Below are 16,499 nucleotides of genomic sequence, written 5' to 3'. Positions count from 1 at the left end.
ACGGGGGGCTTTGGGAGGAGCCAGCCCGGACCCACACTCCCCATCGTCTTCCTGCTGTGAAGAAACAGGCCTGCCTTCTTTGCGTCGAGGGGATGAGGGGGTGGTGACCTTGGATCCTGCGCTGCTGGGAAGCGTGGCCCCTGGAGGCCAGGCCCAGAGGAAGGTCAGCTTCAGGGCCTGGCGCGCTTCTTGGAGAGCTCGGGAGGATAGAGTCCCGGATGGGGTAGGGGTTCCTGCCAGTCCCAGCCCTTCTGAGGAAGGAAGGGGGAGCCTGCCCGCCCCCGTGACCCAGCAAGCCAGTGCGGGCCACTTCAAGAGGAAGAGGGCCAAGCCTAGGTTTGGTAGGAGGTGCCCCAGAAGCTGCTCCTGCTTCCAGAACATTCCGCAGGACCCCCACAAGGTGCAGCCCTGACCCCTCCCCTCCCGCCAGGAGCCGCTGCGCCCGCCCGCCTGCACTCACGGCCTCAGACTTTGATGGATGCGGGCGGCATCACCAGCTGGTTCACCCTGGGGGAGAGACGGGCGGGGGTCAAGGTGGCGGATCAGCGGCGGCCGGGCCCGGGCACTGCTCTGGCACATCGCATCTCGGGGGCCGGCTGGCCGGACGTGCCGGGCAGGGACCTCGTCAGCCCCAGGGGAAGGTGGGAGAGCCCAGGGGTGGGGAGAGGAGAGACAGGAGTGAAGAGGAGAGAAGAAAGAAGTCAGAAAACTAGAGGAGGGTGCCGGGCACCGCGCAGCTCCCTCCCTGGAAGCCCATCCCCCGCCTGCGCGTCTGCATGCGACTGCGGCGGCCCCTCCCGCAGGCTGGGCGGCCAGGGGACGCTGCGTGCCCCCCACCACCAGGTGTCTGACCCCGCCAGCAGGCCGCCCCGGCCCACTCACTGCTGCTCAGCCTTGGCGCGGTCGCTGAGGAAGAAGAGGGCCGTGGCCAGGAAGAACATGCCGCCCAGGACCACCACGAAGGGGCAGAGCATGAGCGCGTAGCCCAGGCTCAGGAACTCCCAGAGCGGAGAGTCCTTGGTGCTCTGGCGGATCAGGTCCGAGATCTGTGGGGGTGGGAGCGTCAGGGGGCGCCTCCCGAAGCCACCCCCACCCAGCCGCGCCTGTACTCACAAAGCCGATGAGGTAGGGGCTCCCGGCGTCCCCCAGCAGGTGGGAGGTGAAGCTCTGCAGGGCGACGGCCGTGGCTCGTCTCGTGGGGATGACCACGTACTGCAAGAGGCAGCGAGTCAGAGCCCAGGGGCCACAGCCAGCGGCCTCATCTCTGGGGTCACCACACTCCTAGGGTCCCACACCCCGGACTTCCCGGGGCCTCCCCACCCCGGCTGCTTGAGGTTCTGCCCTGGGCTTGTGGCGGGGAGCCTGTGCAGGGGTCGCAGGAAACGGAGGCCCAGCACACAGATGACACGTGGACTGTGGCAGCGCTGGGACCAGAACCCACAAGCTGAAGACCACGCCGGTCCCCCTCCACAAGGACGCGGCGAGGCCTAGGCTGGCCTGCCTGGACGGCCTCCACTCCGACCCCCGGGTGCCCCCAGCCCCCAGAGCCGGGAGCCTCCCAGGCCAGGCAGGCCCTCCGAAGCCTCGGAGCAGCGGGGTGGGTGGCCGGCCACGGGGCCCCTCATTCCAGGGCTGGGGGAAGGGCGGCTGGGTCCGATGGGATGGCGTGGCCCATTTCCAGCAGTGATTAGTCATGGGGCTGTGACACTTAATAAAATGGGACATGATTTCCCTGGGACCCCAGAGGCAGGCACGGGGGTCCCGCCCAGCGCCACAGATTCACTCCCTCCTTCACTCTCACCCCCCACCACCGGCCTGGCTCCCCGTGAGGCACAGGGCTGAGTCAGACCCCCACCTCCTCCCACGGACGGAAGCCTGGCCCCCAGTGAAGCAGACGTGCAGGGGAGCTCAGGTGAAGCAGGGCAGGCTTCCTGGAAGAGGAGAGCCGGCAGGACCCCCAGTGCCAGGCCGACTCTGATCTCCTGGGCTGTCCCATATGTGGCCCCAAACCCCAAGGGCCACTTCCCCCCGCCGCCCTGCCGGTGAGGCCCGCCCTGGCGGCTCCCAGACACGCTCCCTACCGCAGGCCCCACGCTCCCTTCTCCCAGCCCCTCCTGGCCCTGACCGGGAGGGCCCCCAAGGACGGGAGCTGCAGGCACCCCGCCCCTCAGACTGCGTGCTGCAAGTTATCGGGGCCACACCCCCTCCCAGTTCCTCCCAGGGACACAGCCCCTGCCACTGCTCAGACGGCCCTTTGTCCCTGGCTGGCTGGTCTGGCACCCATTGTTGGCCCCGTGAACACGGCCTCTGTCCGCCCGGCCCAGCCGCGGGCGCTCGGGCAGGCACGCCTGGGACCCGGGCTGGGCTGGGAGGGCAGGGCCCTGGGAGCTCAGACCCGGGGGAGGAGCTAGCGAGCAGCACCCCCTCAGGCCAGCCTGGCACTGCCAGCCTCCTGGCCACGCGGAGCCTGCGGACAGCCCTCTCCCCACACGGTCCCATCCCCATCCCTCTGCTTGCCCAGGCTTCTGCCTCCAGGCCCGCCTCCCCAGCTTGTCCAGCCTGCTGTCCACCCCCCACAGGCCCTGCCAGCCTCCCGCCCCTTCACCACCCTCTCCAAGGCTGCCCCAGGGGTCCAGAAGCCTGGGTCGGCCACCTCACCATGAGGATGTCCGCAGTGATGGCCCAGTTAGAAAAGAGCAGTGTCTCCCCAACAAAGATGCAGATCTGTCCAGGAGAGACCAGAACAGCCATCGCAGCCCTCCGCCTGGCTGTTGGCAGGGAGCCCCCCCCAAGCCTCCCACCCCTCCCCGGGGTCTGCAGCGCCGAGCACGCAGGCTCACAGGAATTTGCAGGATATGGGGGGACTTCAAGGCATGCCGGTGGCCCGGAAGGACGCCCAGGGCCCTGGACAGGCCCTGCACAGAGCGCGGACGGGTGGGCAGCAGACAGGAGCCTCTCACGGGGAGGGGCCCTGCGAGCCAGACTGCACGTCCTCTGCCAGAGGCCGACCCCCCACCCGGGCACCCCCCACTGCACTCACATAGGCACCCACGATGCTACTCTTGGCAGCCACGAAAATGAGGCAGATGAAGATGGCAGAGCCCAGCATGCCCACAGCACACACCAGCGGGTCGGCCCGCTGGGTCCGCAGGCGGCACCAGCGCGTGGCTCCTGCCCCCGTGGCCACACCCAGAAAGCCAGTAAAGCAGGTGATGGCCCCGAAGATGAGGCTGTGGGGACAGAGGGCAGTGGGGCACGGCTCGGTGCGGGGTCAGGCTGGGCGGAGGGGCCGGCGCTCTTGCACGGCACCCCTCGCCGCCCCGGCCCCCAGCCCGGCCCCACCTGTCCTTGGCCCCACACGGCGGGTTGCTGCACGTCTCCGCTGTCTTCTGCACGACCTGAGCGCGGTGCAGGTACAACGGGATCCACATGCCCAGGGCCCCTGTGGCGAAGGACACGGCCGACGTGGCCAGGGAGGAGAAGACGTAGCTGCGGCTGAGGAGAGGCCAGGGCAGCGACACTGAGCGGGGCCCCCGAGGCCGCCCTCCCCGCCCCCTCGGGCTCGGGCTGCAGGAGTTCATACCCACCAGGGGCCCAAGCGCCACTCTCAGCACCCAGGGCCGCGGGGACCAGGGCCGCCCCGCAGGGAGGGTCCTCCTGCCGCCCCCCACCCGGCCCCATTCCCGCCAGACCCCTCCCGGCAGCACTCACTTGCGGATCAGGGCCTTCATGTCGCGGAGCCATGACGTGTGCACCTTGAGCTGCCCCCCGAGCTGGTCGGCGTGGCCTCTCTTGGTGGCCGGGACCAGGATGAGGATGAGCGTGCCTGTGATCATGCCCACGATGGGGGACACCTGGTGGGGCAGGAGCACAAGGTAGGACCCCAGGCCCCGTCGGGGCTGAGCCGCCAGGAGCTCCCGACAGGCCGTCCAGAGCAGGGGGTGGGATGGGAGGGGGCTGAACGATGGATGGAGGAGGGGGGACAGACAGACGAAGGACAAACAGACTGCTGGATGAGTTAATAGGTGGAAAACCAGAAAGATGGATGGAAAGAAAGACAGACACGCAGAGGGACCGACTCTGGAACCATGATGAGGAGGGGGCCTGGGGGGGCGCCTGGTGGGCACGAAGCTTCCCGCTGATGATCAGGTAGGTCATGGCTTGGGAGGGGCCCACGTGGTGTCCCCTGAGTGCAGCCCAAGGTCGGGAACAGAGCCTCCGAGACACCAGCCCACCCCCACCCCCGCTGGAGAGCAGGGAGGCCCGTCCCCCCCCCCCCAAGAGGCCTGCGAGCCCATGGGCGGGGGAGTTCCTCTCCATGTGCCTCATCAAGAAATTCCACGGAGGCTGCTTCCTTCCTGCTTTTGAGGAAAAAACACTTTGTCTTAAGCTTCCGCTCCTCCGCGAGCCTAGGGATCTCTGTTTCCTCTGATTGCACTGTCCTGGGGCCTTGGCAGGCTCGCCTGAACCCTCCCTCAGGACAGGAAGGGGCTCCAGACCCCGGGGGTCCCCACGCAGAGGCCGCGTCTCGGCCTCCCCCTAGCACAGGCCCGGGCTGGAACAGGACGCACCACTGCAGACCTGGAACGTCCTGACAGCGGGAGGGCATCCCTCGTCCTGTCTGACCAGGCCCCTGAGGCCGCAGGACGACCGGGTCTGGCTCCCCAGTGCCCCCAGTACACTGATCTCGGGGGGTGCAGGCCCCCAAGGTAGAGGCCTGGAGGCTGAGGTTCTGAGTCTCTGGGGGACCCTGGGTAAGGGCTGGTCGGGGGTGTCCTTACCCGCAGGGCCCAGTGCCAGTCTCCTGCCGCCTGCTTCACGCTGGAGCCCGTGATGTAGCCCAGGCCACTGCCGAGGACACGGCGCAGGGAGTCAGGCCGCGCGCAGGGGCTGCTCACCAGGGTGGGAGGCAGGCCACCCTCCACCACCCCCCTGCTGGCCACCGCGCGTTTGGGCCGCAGAACGCCAACCTCAGGGAGAGGCGGTGGTGGGACATCGGCGGGGAGCCAGGGGGAGCCTCACCTGCCCAGCGGGATGGCGAAGTAGAAGACCGAGAGCATGAGCGTGCGCGTGTTCTTGGTGAAGAGGTCACCTATGATGGTGGGCGCGATGGTGGAGTAGCTGGCCTCACCAATGCCCACCAGGCCCCGGGACAGGACCAACAGCCAGAAGTGCTGCGGGACGGGCACACAATGCGGGGCTCACCATCGGCCCCCACGCCGCTGCCCAGCCCCCACGGCCCGGCAGGGACTGACCCCGGGCCTCAGAGGATCTGGCCGGGATTCCCACAGGTGGACAGCTGCGGGCGTGGCCCAGACAGACCCCTCGGTGTCCCCACTGCCTCCCCCCAAGGGCAAGACCTCCTCCCCGGGCTCTGGCCCCACCTCGGGAGCCGCACGTCCCACCCCCCGCCCCCGCCCCCAGGCAGGGCAGCCGGGCTGACCCTGGCAGCACGGAGGGCCCTGTGTGCGTGAGGAGCGGGCAGGGCAGCTGGTGGGCTCTGCGACCCCCGCCCCCACACACATCAAAGAGCGAAGCCCAGCTGAGCCGGGAAGGGTGAGGCTGTTCTAGCTGCCAAGGGTCCTCCCCCTGTGATGTGGACCCGGCCCCTCCATCCCCCCAGCTGCCCAGGGCCTGAGAACCCAGCCTGGTCATCTTTCCCCGGCCCCACCCTGACCACCCATCCGGCCAGCTTCACCCACACGCTGCCCTCCTCCAGGTCTCCCGCTTCCCTCTCTCCATCTGCCCGTCTCCATCTAGGCCCGCCCCCTGCATGGCCGGACTGCCCATCCAGCCCTGCGCCTCGCACCGTCTCTGTGACCCCCACCTCCTCACCTCAGCCCCTCTCTCTGGGGCTGAGCTGCCCACTGCCTTTGCCTACTTTGCTGTTAGCTGTCTGTCTTATCTTGATTTCTATGAGCTTTTTAGGTATCGTGGGTATTGACCCTTTATGACATATGTGACGAGCGCCGTTCATCATCTTCCCTTCCACTTTGTTCATGGGGTCTGTCTGATCCGATGCTGTCCAGCCTGGTGATTTTCCCCTGATGGCCTCTGGATTGCACATCTTGCTCAGGAAGGCCTGCCCCCTCCCCAAATGATGACAATATTCCTTAATGCATCGTTTGCTAGGTCTTAGAAATTTCCTCGTTCTCCTTGGTATGAGAGCGTGTGGACAGTCCTACGCCTCCCCCAGGAACCCGCTACATGGTGCATCCCTTACACCGTGGCCCCACAATGAGCAGCACTGTGTCTCCCGCATGCTTTCAAAACATGCACCCCAAAGGGACCATTCTGTGCCTTCTGCCCCACACCTTGCTTTGCCCTCATTCACGTGTTCCGGAAGCCCATTTATGCTGCTCGATGTAGATGCAGTTCATGCCCCGGCTGCCGAGAGTCTCACAGCAGGAACGCACCTGTTTCTTCTGCGCATGCCCCCTCTTCTGCTACGAGACCATCACAGACGCCGTGGCACACGTACGCCCTGTCCGCGGGCTGGGGTTCCTCTCTGGGGAGCGCACCTCGCGGGGGGCGGCTGGGGCGCACGCACCGAGGCTTCTGCGGAATCCTGGCACTTCGCTCTCCAAAGAGGCCCCGCGGCCAAGTCACTACCTTTGATAACACTTGGTATCGTCAGCCCTCTTAACTGTGGCCCATCCGATGGGTATGAAATGGCACCTCGTCGTTGTTTCGGTTTGAATTTCCCCAGCGCTGGAGTCGAGCACCATCCCCTCCTGCAGTTGCTGGGTTCACCACCCTTTGCCCACTTTCCTGCCGGGTTATTTGGCTTTTTTCTTGCGGATTTATAGTTCTAGATTCTTATACTTTGCTTTTTACTTCATTTTCATGTGTCTGGAACTGGTTTTGAACTACGGTTTATCTTTCATCCAGACGGACAGGCAAAGCTGCCCGAGCCGCGTGCAGCGCACCTGTCGCTCAACACCGGGCCCCCGCGGAAGGGCTTCACGGTCAGCCCACTGTCAGGTTAGAACGGCGCTCCGTGAGGACCCACAGGGCGAGCCCCTTCCACGGGCATTTTCCCCATGTTCTTGGCTGTTGCTGGGCATTTCCTCTGCCAAATCAGCTTCAGAATCACACTGCCAAGGCCCAAGGAGAACGCGCGCGGAGCTGGGACTGTGAGTGCAGGGAGTCCACAGACTAATGGGGGGGGCGGGGGATCGTCTTTCGGCCTCCACCGGCCCGCCCACACCCCCGGAGCTGCTGGCATCGTGGTCCTGGGCTTGCAGCTCCGTTCTGGAAGTGGCACCCAGGGTCAGAGGGCCAGGGGCCTGGCCAGTGGGAGGGCGAGGCCCAGAGGGCCCCAGAGGCGTCTGGTCCAGGCCCCATTTTTGACCGTGGCCTGAAGCCCACCCGGGCCTGATCCTCCTCTGTGAGGTTGTACCCAAACCTGCTGGTTCCTCTGCCCTTGCCTCCAGCCTCTCCCTGCTCCGTGTCACTCTGACTCACCCCTGCCCTCAGGAGGAAGACCAGACCCTCCAACCTGGCATTCGAGGCTCTCCATGACCTGGTCCCTGCTTTCCTTTCGGGCCAAAACACTCTCCCCATTTGGGGACCCATTACTGCTTCCATGGGTTTGCTCCCTCTGCCTATCCCACCCACCAAAAGGCCTCACCTCCCTGTCCTGCCTTCCCAGCGCAAATGTCACCTCCTCCAGGAAGCCTTCCCTGCCTCCATAGATTTGAAGAGACTACTGTCTCTTCAGCGAGGACTCTCAGCACTTTGTACATTGTGAAGGCTGTGAGCATGGGGACTCCCGTCCCGTCTTCCCACGCCCAGCCTGGGTGCCCCCAAGGACAGGCACAGGGTCTTCTCCTTTATGCCCAAGGCTGAAAGTGCTTGAAGATAGATCCTGGTCTTCTTCCTCCTCTGTCTCCCTCCACAGCAACCACCACAACATCATCCTTCCTCGGCTTGAACACTCCTAGTGATAGGAACTCACTACCTCTCAAAGCAACAGGTCTCCCTTGTGGAAGAAAGAACAGAAACTATGATTTGTTCAATCTGCCACGTTCCAGGGTCTGGGCACAAGGAAACTTCAGGCTGAGAAGAATTCTTTCCGTTTCACAGATGCAGAAGCTGAGGCTCTCCAGATCACAAGACTGAACGGACAACAGAGTCGGGACATTCAGACCCAGAACTGTGGAAGCCGAGGGAGAAACACCTTCCTTAAGTCGAGGTGATGCTTGCCGCCCTCGGACTCTGACCCGAGCAGTTCGCTGGTTATTGCACAAAGAGCAAACTGTGTACAGGGTGCCTGGCTGGCTCAGTCAATAGAACACACATCTCCTGACCTCGGGGTCATGAGTTCAAGCCCCACGTTAGGCACAGAGTTTACTTAAAAAAAAAAACACCAGAAAAGAGCAAACTGTGCAAGGCGCAGAGAGGCATAGTGACTCACCTGGGGTCACACAGCAAGATGATGGCAGAGCTAGGACTAGAACCAGAGGGCCCTGACTCCTAGACTGGACTGGTTCTGCTGTTTCTCCCCAAATCAGAGGCAGCTCGGAAAGAGGAGGCCACACAGGGCTGCAAGTCCCCCCGGCTCTGGTCAGCACAGGGGAAGGCCCTCCCTGTCTGCAGGGCCAGCTTATAAAAGTACCCGAGACCCCTCATCCCGCTGCACTTGGAAGACGCCGTCTGGGGCTCGAGCAAAGAGGATGGAACCCCAGTGTGGACGAAGACAGGTCAGTGAGAGTAGCCAGCACTGGAGGGAACAGGATGTGCGGAGGGATGTGCGGGGAGGAAGCCCGACAGGCCTCACCTGCTGGGGGATGAAGGAGCTGGAGAAGGTGACTGCAGACCAGAAGAAGATGCCGCAGCTGAGGATCACTTTCCTGTTGAAGCGGTCACCCAGGTAGCCAAAGATGGGGGCAGCCACCATGAAGCTGCAGATGAATACTGTGCAGGAAGGGGAGAGTGTGACGGGCGGTAGGGTCCCTGTGGCTGCGCCTAGTGGCCCGCACTGCCCAGCCTGAGCCCAGGGGCCAGGGGACAACCTCGGCTGCGCCCAGGGGCCCGCCCCGCCCCGCCTGAGCCCAGGGGCCAGGGGACAACCTCGGCTGCGCCCAGGGGCCCGCACCGCCCAGCCTGAGCCCAGGGGCCTGGGGACAACCTCGGCTGGGGCCAGGGGCCCGCACCGCCCAGCCTGAGCCCAGGGGCCAGGGGACAACCTCGGCTGCGCCCAGGGGCCCGCACCGCCCAGCCTGAGCCCAGGGGCCAGGGGACAACCTCGGCTGCGCCCAGGGGCCCGCACCGCCCAGCCTGAGCCCAGGGGCCAGGGGACAACCTCGGCTGGGGCCAGGGGCCCGCACCGCCCAGCCTGAGCCCAGGGGCCAGGGGACAACCTCGGCTGGGGCCAGGGGCCCGCACCGCCCAGCCTGAGCCCAGGGGCCAGGGGACAACCTCGGCTGGGGCCGGGGCGGAGGAGGCACCTGGGCCCAGGGGAGGGCGATCCTACAGCCCCACCCACTTTGCTGAAGGCCCAGCTTGTCCAGCGGGCGAGCCCTTGGGAGACCCGTGAAACAGTGAAAATCGATTTGTTGAGCATTTCACGTGCCAGGAGCTCACCACCTGGCATCGTGTGTATGCTCCCAACCCCACCCCACCTTGCAGAAGTGGGGAGAGGAGACTTGCCCAAGGCCCCGCTGGCGGCAAAAGTCCTGTGGCGCTTTGATCCCCTCTCTGACCCCGGAGCCCCTGTTCCTTGTACCTCTCACACTGCTCTCCTTACCACACTTGGGAAAGAGGGTCAGAGAGGGGAAGGGACCTGCCCAAGGTCATACAGGAAAGCCCCAGGTCTCCCACCCGCGCTCCCAGCAGGCTGCAGAACGCCTCCCTGACCTCAGCAAACACGGTCTTTGTTCATCCACTCATTCGTCCGCTCAACAAAACAGACAGAAATTCCTGCCCTCTTGGGCAGAAGAAACGTATGATAAAATGAAAACTGTGGTGTGTCAGACGGTGACAAGTGCCACGGAGGGTAACAGGGCAGAAACAGGAGACAGGAAATGTGTGTGAGGAACAACACAGAGGCTACAACTTTAAACAGAAGGGTCAGAGGAGGTGACATTTCAGCAAAGACCTGGAGGAGGTAAGGAAACAAATCATGCAAATATTGGGGCAAGAACAGCGAGTGCAAAGGCCCTGGGGCAGGAGTATGCCTCGCATATCTGAAGGACAGCAAAGAGGCCAGAGTGGCCGGAGCAGAGGGACGGAGTGGGGAGGCCAGATGGGGCAGGGCCTCCTGGCCCACTGTGGTGACCGTGGCTTCCGCGGCTGAGCAGGGCGGCAACCTGACCTGGTTTTGCTCTTCTAGAACAAGAGAGCGGCGGCTTGTCAGAGGACTCTGGGGATGCCAGTGATGGGTGGGGCCTTGGGGCCCCAGGTGGGGCGAAGAGGCCCAGTGAGGCAGGGTAGGCCCTAGGGGTCAGGGGGCAAGGCAGCTCCCCCATGCGTCCCCCTGGAAGGCAGTCCCACAGCTGACGGGCAGATGGCCAGACAATGGCCGAGGGTGGGCAGACGAGGTGGCCAGTTGGCTGGGCTGCGACCGCCAGGCTGAGTGCACACATGGGCTTGGCTTCTCCCTCAGACCTGATTCTGGCAGGCGTGGGCGGGAAGAGGAGAAAGAGGGGGGCGGGAAGGAGGGACGGGGTGAACGAGGGGAGAGGCCCAGGCTGGAGGAGGGTGACGGTCTCCCGCTCGTCCTGGTGAGCAGGACGGCGCGCGTGTGGCTGCTGGGGGCAGAACCGGCATCGAGGGGCGTGGATCTGGGCACCAGAGGCCCTGCCTGGGCGCAGAGTCAGCTCTCTTCCCCAGCTGGGTGACCCTGCGCAGGTCACCACCTCTCTATCCCTCCGTTCAGTGCTGTGCTGATGTTTAACAACCGGCTCTCCAAAAAAGCAGGGGTGGGGGCCCCGATGGGTGGGGTTTGCCAGCTGGCGTGAAGACGCCCCCCGCGCTGACCTCAGGCCACCAGAGTCAGGAGGAGGCGTGTGGTCACACAGCGCCGTGCACACGCGTCCCTCCGCCGAACAGGTGCAAGGGCCGCGAACAGCCTTTTACCCTTTGATCGCCAGACGCCGTGAGGTGCTGGGGGGACGAGTTTTCAGTATTTACTCCCTTGGTTTTGAGTGTAAGACGTTCATGAGTTCACATAATCCGGTGTTTGGTAATGCTTGTGGGCAACAGCCAGCTCACACCGTTCCTGAAAATCTAACAATCGCCTCCTCGTCTGTAAAATGAAGATAAAAATAGCAACTCCGGGGTTGCTCGGAGTGCGGGATAAGATAGCACCGAAGGTGCTTGATGCCAGGCCCCGCCCGAGCCCGCAGCCTCGGTCAACACTGGGCCCTTGTTTAGATCAGTCAACACAGAAATTACTTCCTCATATCTAGAAAAGGAATTTTCCTGCTGGGCCTGCCTGAGATCAGACCAGGAGGTGGGCCTTGTCAGGACTTACAGGAGAAAGACTTGTTCCCTCTGTGCCTGTCTGTGCTGGGGGTTGGGGGGAGTAGGCAGAAAAAATCAGAGTGAGAGTGACCCCAGTCCATGGGTTGGCCAGTTTGGAAACCAGCAAGGAGGGCCAAGCAGAGTGGAGAGAGGCTTCATGGAGGTGGTGATATCAGAGCGGGGTACTGAAGGATGCATAGGAGTTTACCAGGATGATCATACTTAAGATCAAGACTATACACTAAACTATAAATCACACGTCTTATAAGCAATACCACGTGAAGGTTAGGCGGGAAGGAGCTTACTGTTACCAAGAACCTCAGTTGTCGTTACGGAACACTTACCGACCGCGGGTCCAAGCACACACCCTGGACCTAAGCACCTCACTATTCTCTTCATCCCACAGGAGGGTACAGAGGCTGAAAGGAGTGATGTCACACAGCTCGTTGGGTGGCCGAGCCAGAGGTTAAACCCCATTTGTCTAACTCCAGGGTCCTCGCTCTAAATCACACTACAGACCGCGGCGAGGGGAAGGGGGACAGTAGGAAGGTGGGCCAGGCCAGAGCAGGGGAAGGTGCTGGAAGAGCCCGTGGACAACCACGGCATGTCCACTCTCCCCCTTCAAGGAGAGTGTGGATGGGCCCAAGGGGAGAGCCGCCCCAGGCCACCCCCACCCGCTGCCCACAGCAGAGCTGACCCCTGGCTCTCCACCGGCCCATGTAGAGAACGGCCGCCCAGGACCGCAGGTAAGGCTCCTGTGGGAGCAGGCGCACCCTGTCCTCACTGCCTGGCCCCAGCTGAACTCCACCACGTCATCCCATTTTAGAGCTGGGCCACTGACAGGGGGAGGAACTCGCCCAAAAGGACACAGCGACCATCCTGACCCTGGACCCTCGGGGACAAGGGTGTCAAGGGTCAGGAGGGACAGCGATCAATCAGTCTGTGCAACCCTCCCCTCTGCTCGGGGCAGACAAGAGAGGAGACCTGCCCGGGCCCTCAGGACGTCACAGGCCAGCATGGGGGCCCGAACAAGATCAGGGCAGGGAGAGAAGGAAACCCGTTCCCGGCAGAAGGAAGGGCAGAGGACCTGCTACCTGGTGGGGGCGCAGAGGCTTACGTGGTCAGCGGCCACCCGGCTGGAAATAAACACAGCCAGGCTAGAAGCTTCCCCTGCCCCCCACCCCAGCCCTGCAGTCTTTGTCGGAGGAGAGCTTTCTGGGCAGCCGGGCAGCCCCACCCTGATCTCGGTAGGGGCGGCTTTCCCAGCAGTTCCCACACGAGCACATCCTGTGGTCCGGGTGTGGGGAAGCCCTCGGCAGCTCACGTGTGCTGACCCCGCAGGACGGGGACAATGGGGCCGGCAGGCAGGGAGCCAGGGCAGAGGGGGCAGGGCCTCAGAGCCTCTCTGTGGGATGGGTGGTGCCCCCGCCCCACAGGGCTGGGGAGAGGGCGGTAAGGGGCTGCCCAGGCTCCTGAGCCCCAGGGGCAGCATGCTGGCTGACGGCCTTCTCCGTGGACCTGCAGAGCGGCCCGCATCCAGCAGCCCAGGACCACCCCGCTGAGGACTCTGAGCCCCTCCGACCCCACCTGTGGGGCTGCCGAGCCCCTCCTGGGGCGCACTTGGCCCTGTCAAACCCCGGAAGATGGTCCTGGAGATGGAGCGGCTGAGGTCTGAGCTGGGGGACCCCTGGGCTCCCCCACAGTGGCCTTGGAGCTCGGGTCCAGCCCCGACCTCAGCCTGAGCTGAACCAGGGCTATTTTTACAAAGTCCAAATCTGGCCAAACTGTTATTTGGGGAGACTTGCCATCCTCCATCCCCTGTGGGCAGGGAGGGTTACTCAGGCATGCTCTGCCCACAGAACGTGGAGGATGGACGCCCAGGCAGCCGAACGACGGGGAGGACCCAGGGCAGCCCGGCCACCTCACCCACCGCTCAGGATGGAAGCCCTGGGCTGGCCCCTCAGGCCCCGGGGCGATGGGTTCTTAGGCCTCCGTGGGACAGAACGGTCCCGGGGGTACAGCCCCAGGGGTGGCCCAGCTACGGCCTTGCTGGACGAAGTGGGGAGGGAGCAAGGCCAGAAGGAGACGGCCTCAAAGCAGAGCTGCCGTCTGGTTTCAGTCTGAGCTGGCTCTTCCTCTGTCCCCACTCTGCCCCCATCCCCAACCTGGAACATCCTCGTGACCACTCCAACCACAGCCCCGAGCTGCCTCCCCTCTCCCATCCACCCCCACGCTCTGCCCCAGAGAGAACATCCTGATGCATACATCCAACAGGGACTGCCTGCCCCAAAGCCTTCTCTGGCTCCCCACTATCCCAAGACGAAAGCCAGGTGCCTTTTGCAGCGCGACCCTGCCCCCTGCCCTCGGCTCTCCCCACACTCCACTCACCGGAGCCTTCACTCTCCCTCCCCTTCCCTGGACCTGCTGCTTTTCCCAGACCCATCTTCTGATTTACTAATTTTCTCTTCGACTGGGTCTAATTGTCACATTGTTAAATTTCAGTGCTTACACGTTTCACTTCCAGAATCTTGAACTGAGGTCTCTGAAGCGTCTCCCCCGCTCTTGTTCACTAAGGTGCTCTTCCCGTCTTGTAAGTGCTATGCTTCCTGTGGAACTCTGGAAACTAAGCTCACATAGCACTGAAGCCCTAAAGGCAGATCAGGGACCGGTTTCCCCATTCTCCAGCGCCGGCTGGCCTCCTCATTGTGGGCTCTGCTCATTTTCCGTTTGAATTTGTCCTCAGTAGGCACCGTTATCTGTGTCCCACGCAGGCCCCGGATCACGAAGGCTTCCCCGAGGAGCAGCCCTAGATCGGCCTCTGCGGGGTCCCTCGTGTGGAAGGGCCCGGAAACCCTCCAGCTCTCTGCAGAGAGCCCGAGCCAGATGGACATGTCCCCTCAGAGACAGAGAAACTGCCACTGGCCCTGGGGGCACAGCCCTGGGCTCTGGGGGGAAACCAAGTCACCCATGTGACGCTGGAAGCCGAGGCTGCACAGGCCCATCCTCAGAGCAAAGAAACCCCGGAGCCTGGACACTGGGCCCGAGTGGGCGACAGCTCTGTGGAGATTCATCGTGCCGCTCTCTCTACTCTTTCTGTGTATTTAAAATTTCTCATCGTAAAAGTGTTTACACTAAAAATACCGTAACAAGCTCCTATGACAGATACTGGTCCCCAGGCTCTCTGCAACACTTGGCTTTAATACTGGCGCCCACTCCTGTTTTTCGGTTTAATTCTCTGCTTCTGGCACCTGGGAATTCCCCTGCTAGCTTGAGCTTTCAAGCTCAGCTATGTAATTTAAATGTTTTCTTGGCATATTTTCTCCAGCTCGGAGTGGGAGAAGGAGGGTGACTGGACGTCCTATACCCCGAACAAACTCTAACTCATCCTTCAAAGCCCCACTCCAATGTCCCCTCCTCGGGGAAGTCTTACCCACCTGCCGCCAGGCAGAGCACCCCCCCAGGCCCCCACGGTGCCCCGTGCCTGGTGGTGACTGGACACGTTTTCCATTCCACTGATAGAGGGAACGTACTGGAATGTGGGGACGGAGCCTGTGCCAGAGCCCAGCCCAGGGCCTGGCCAGCAGTGGGCTCAGCAGCAGCTACCCCTTCGGGTGTAGGCTCTGGAGGCTCCTGGTTTCCCAAGACAGCAAGAGCCGTAATCACAGAGGCTGAGCTCGGCTTCTGCAGGGACTCCGGGCCCAGCTCCGAGCTGGCCGAGATCTGCTAGGGGATTGCCGAAGGCAGGCTCTTCCCAAGCCAGCTCTCAAGATCTGGTCCCAGGAGAAACAGCAGGGGCAGGCCCAGGCCTGACCCTCAGCCCCCCTACCCCACCCCGTCTCCGGGCACAGCAGCCCCTGGTGCCCACAGATGAGCAGAAAACCCGGCTCTCAGCCTCGTCCTTTGATCTGCGCAAACCGCAGCACCTGGCTGGCGCCCTCCACCCGGCTCCGACCTTATCAAGGGCTTGGGGAAGAGACAGGTGCCTGGGGCCCAGGCCAATTAGCTGATCTGCCTGGTTGCCCACTGAGTCACATCCTGATCTAGCTGGCCTAGCTTCTGGGCCCCGGTGGCAGCCCGGCTGCACGGGGGGTGGGTTGTAGGGTGAAGGCCGTGGGGTAAGGGACTCTGAGATACCACGGCCCAGAGGCAGCCACCCTGAAGACAGAGACACCAGAAGCTCAGACACCTGGGACAGGCCTCTCCAAGCCAGTGGCTGCCTGTGTGCCCCCCCCGCCCCCCCAGCCAAGAAGATAGCATACACAGGTTCCCATCCCAGGCCCGCAAGTCATCACTCCTCCCTCAACCTCTGCGCCTTCGTCTGGGAAGGAAAGCTGCAAAGGAAGCTCCTGGGAGGAAGACCCAGAGAGGAGCATGCTGCTGGCTCTTTTGTCCACCTCCAGCCAGGTCACCAGGGGTCAGCCGAGGCCGCTGTGACGTCTCTCTCTCAGCCAGGAAGGTGGCTGTGGACAGAAGCCCTGGGAGCCTCACCACCTCCCACCCCTCCCCGGGAGCTGCGCCGGCCCTGACCCCACTGGTGGGGTTGAGTGGAGGAAGCTGGGGCAGATCCTGGCTCCCTGTCAGGCGGCAAGGCCAGGAGGGGATGAGACTCGGCTGGGTCCCCAGGGACTCAGGGGCCACGGAGGGAGGGGGCTGGAAAGCTGGGCTCTCTCCTGCCACCCCCCCACCCCCACCCCATGCTACATCTGGCTGAAATGCTCTCTTCCAGGCTGAGTGGCAGTTACCTTGTGCTCAGAGCCCAGGAGGCTGGAGGCACCTGTCCTGGGGCAGGCTGCCTGGCTCTGGCCCAGCAAGGAGGCCCTGCAAGGGGGGAAGGGCCCGGGGACAGGTCTGGGCTCCTGTCCTGGGTGGAGTGATGTGGGCAGAGGCAGGGACTGGTCACCCTGCGGGTGCTGGACCACACGGCCCTGCCCCTGTCCCAGCTCACTCAACTGTCTGTTGGGGCTGAGCCCTGAAACTCGCATACCCTCTCTCTGAGCCCCAAAGACCCCACCTGGGGACGGGCACAGGCT

At 63.6% G+C, this 16,499-nt stretch overlaps 1 protein-coding gene across 5 annotated transcripts in view; it reads right to left on the bottom strand.

Annotated features, from left to right (window-relative positions):
* SPNS2 (SPNS lysolipid transporter 2, sphingosine-1-phosphate) overlaps window positions 1–16,499 on the bottom strand; it is a 30,791-nt gene that overhangs the window by 1,204 nt on the left and 13,088 nt on the right. Inside the window, exons 3-13 of one of the 5 annotated variants that reach the window (XR_013445919.1) lie at window positions 8,783–8,919; window positions 5,023–5,174; window positions 4,782–4,848; window positions 3,712–3,854; window positions 3,343–3,495; window positions 3,041–3,230; window positions 2,659–2,724; window positions 1,114–1,212; window positions 883–1,046; window positions 461–621; window positions 75–140 (exon numbers count right to left, since the gene is read on the bottom strand). Coding sequence is in view for 1 of the 5 variants with exons in the window: in XM_036078393.2 (XP_035934286.1) it covers window positions 465–507; window positions 883–1,046; window positions 1,114–1,212; window positions 2,659–2,724; window positions 3,041–3,230; window positions 3,343–3,495; window positions 3,712–3,854; window positions 4,782–4,848; window positions 5,023–5,174; window positions 8,783–8,919 (1,214 nt within the window). In the remaining 4 variants the exon portion in view is untranslated. The remainder of the gene's footprint in view (window positions 1–74; window positions 141–460; window positions 622–882; window positions 1,047–1,113; window positions 1,213–2,658; window positions 2,725–3,040; window positions 3,231–3,342; window positions 3,496–3,711; window positions 3,855–4,781; window positions 4,849–5,022; window positions 5,175–8,782; window positions 8,920–16,499) is intronic. The other 4 variants (XR_013445920.1, XR_004912859.2, XM_036078393.2 and 1 more) reach the window with 4 other exon arrangements.

The sequence above is a fragment of the Halichoerus grypus genome, chromosome 2 (genome assembly GCF_964656455.1).
Source record: "Halichoerus grypus chromosome 2, mHalGry1.hap1.1, whole genome shotgun sequence".
NCBI lineage: Eukaryota > Metazoa > Chordata > Mammalia > Carnivora > Phocidae > Halichoerus > Halichoerus grypus.
Note: the sequence above shows the minus strand (reverse complement) of the source record. Positions and strands in the feature narration are given on the sequence as shown.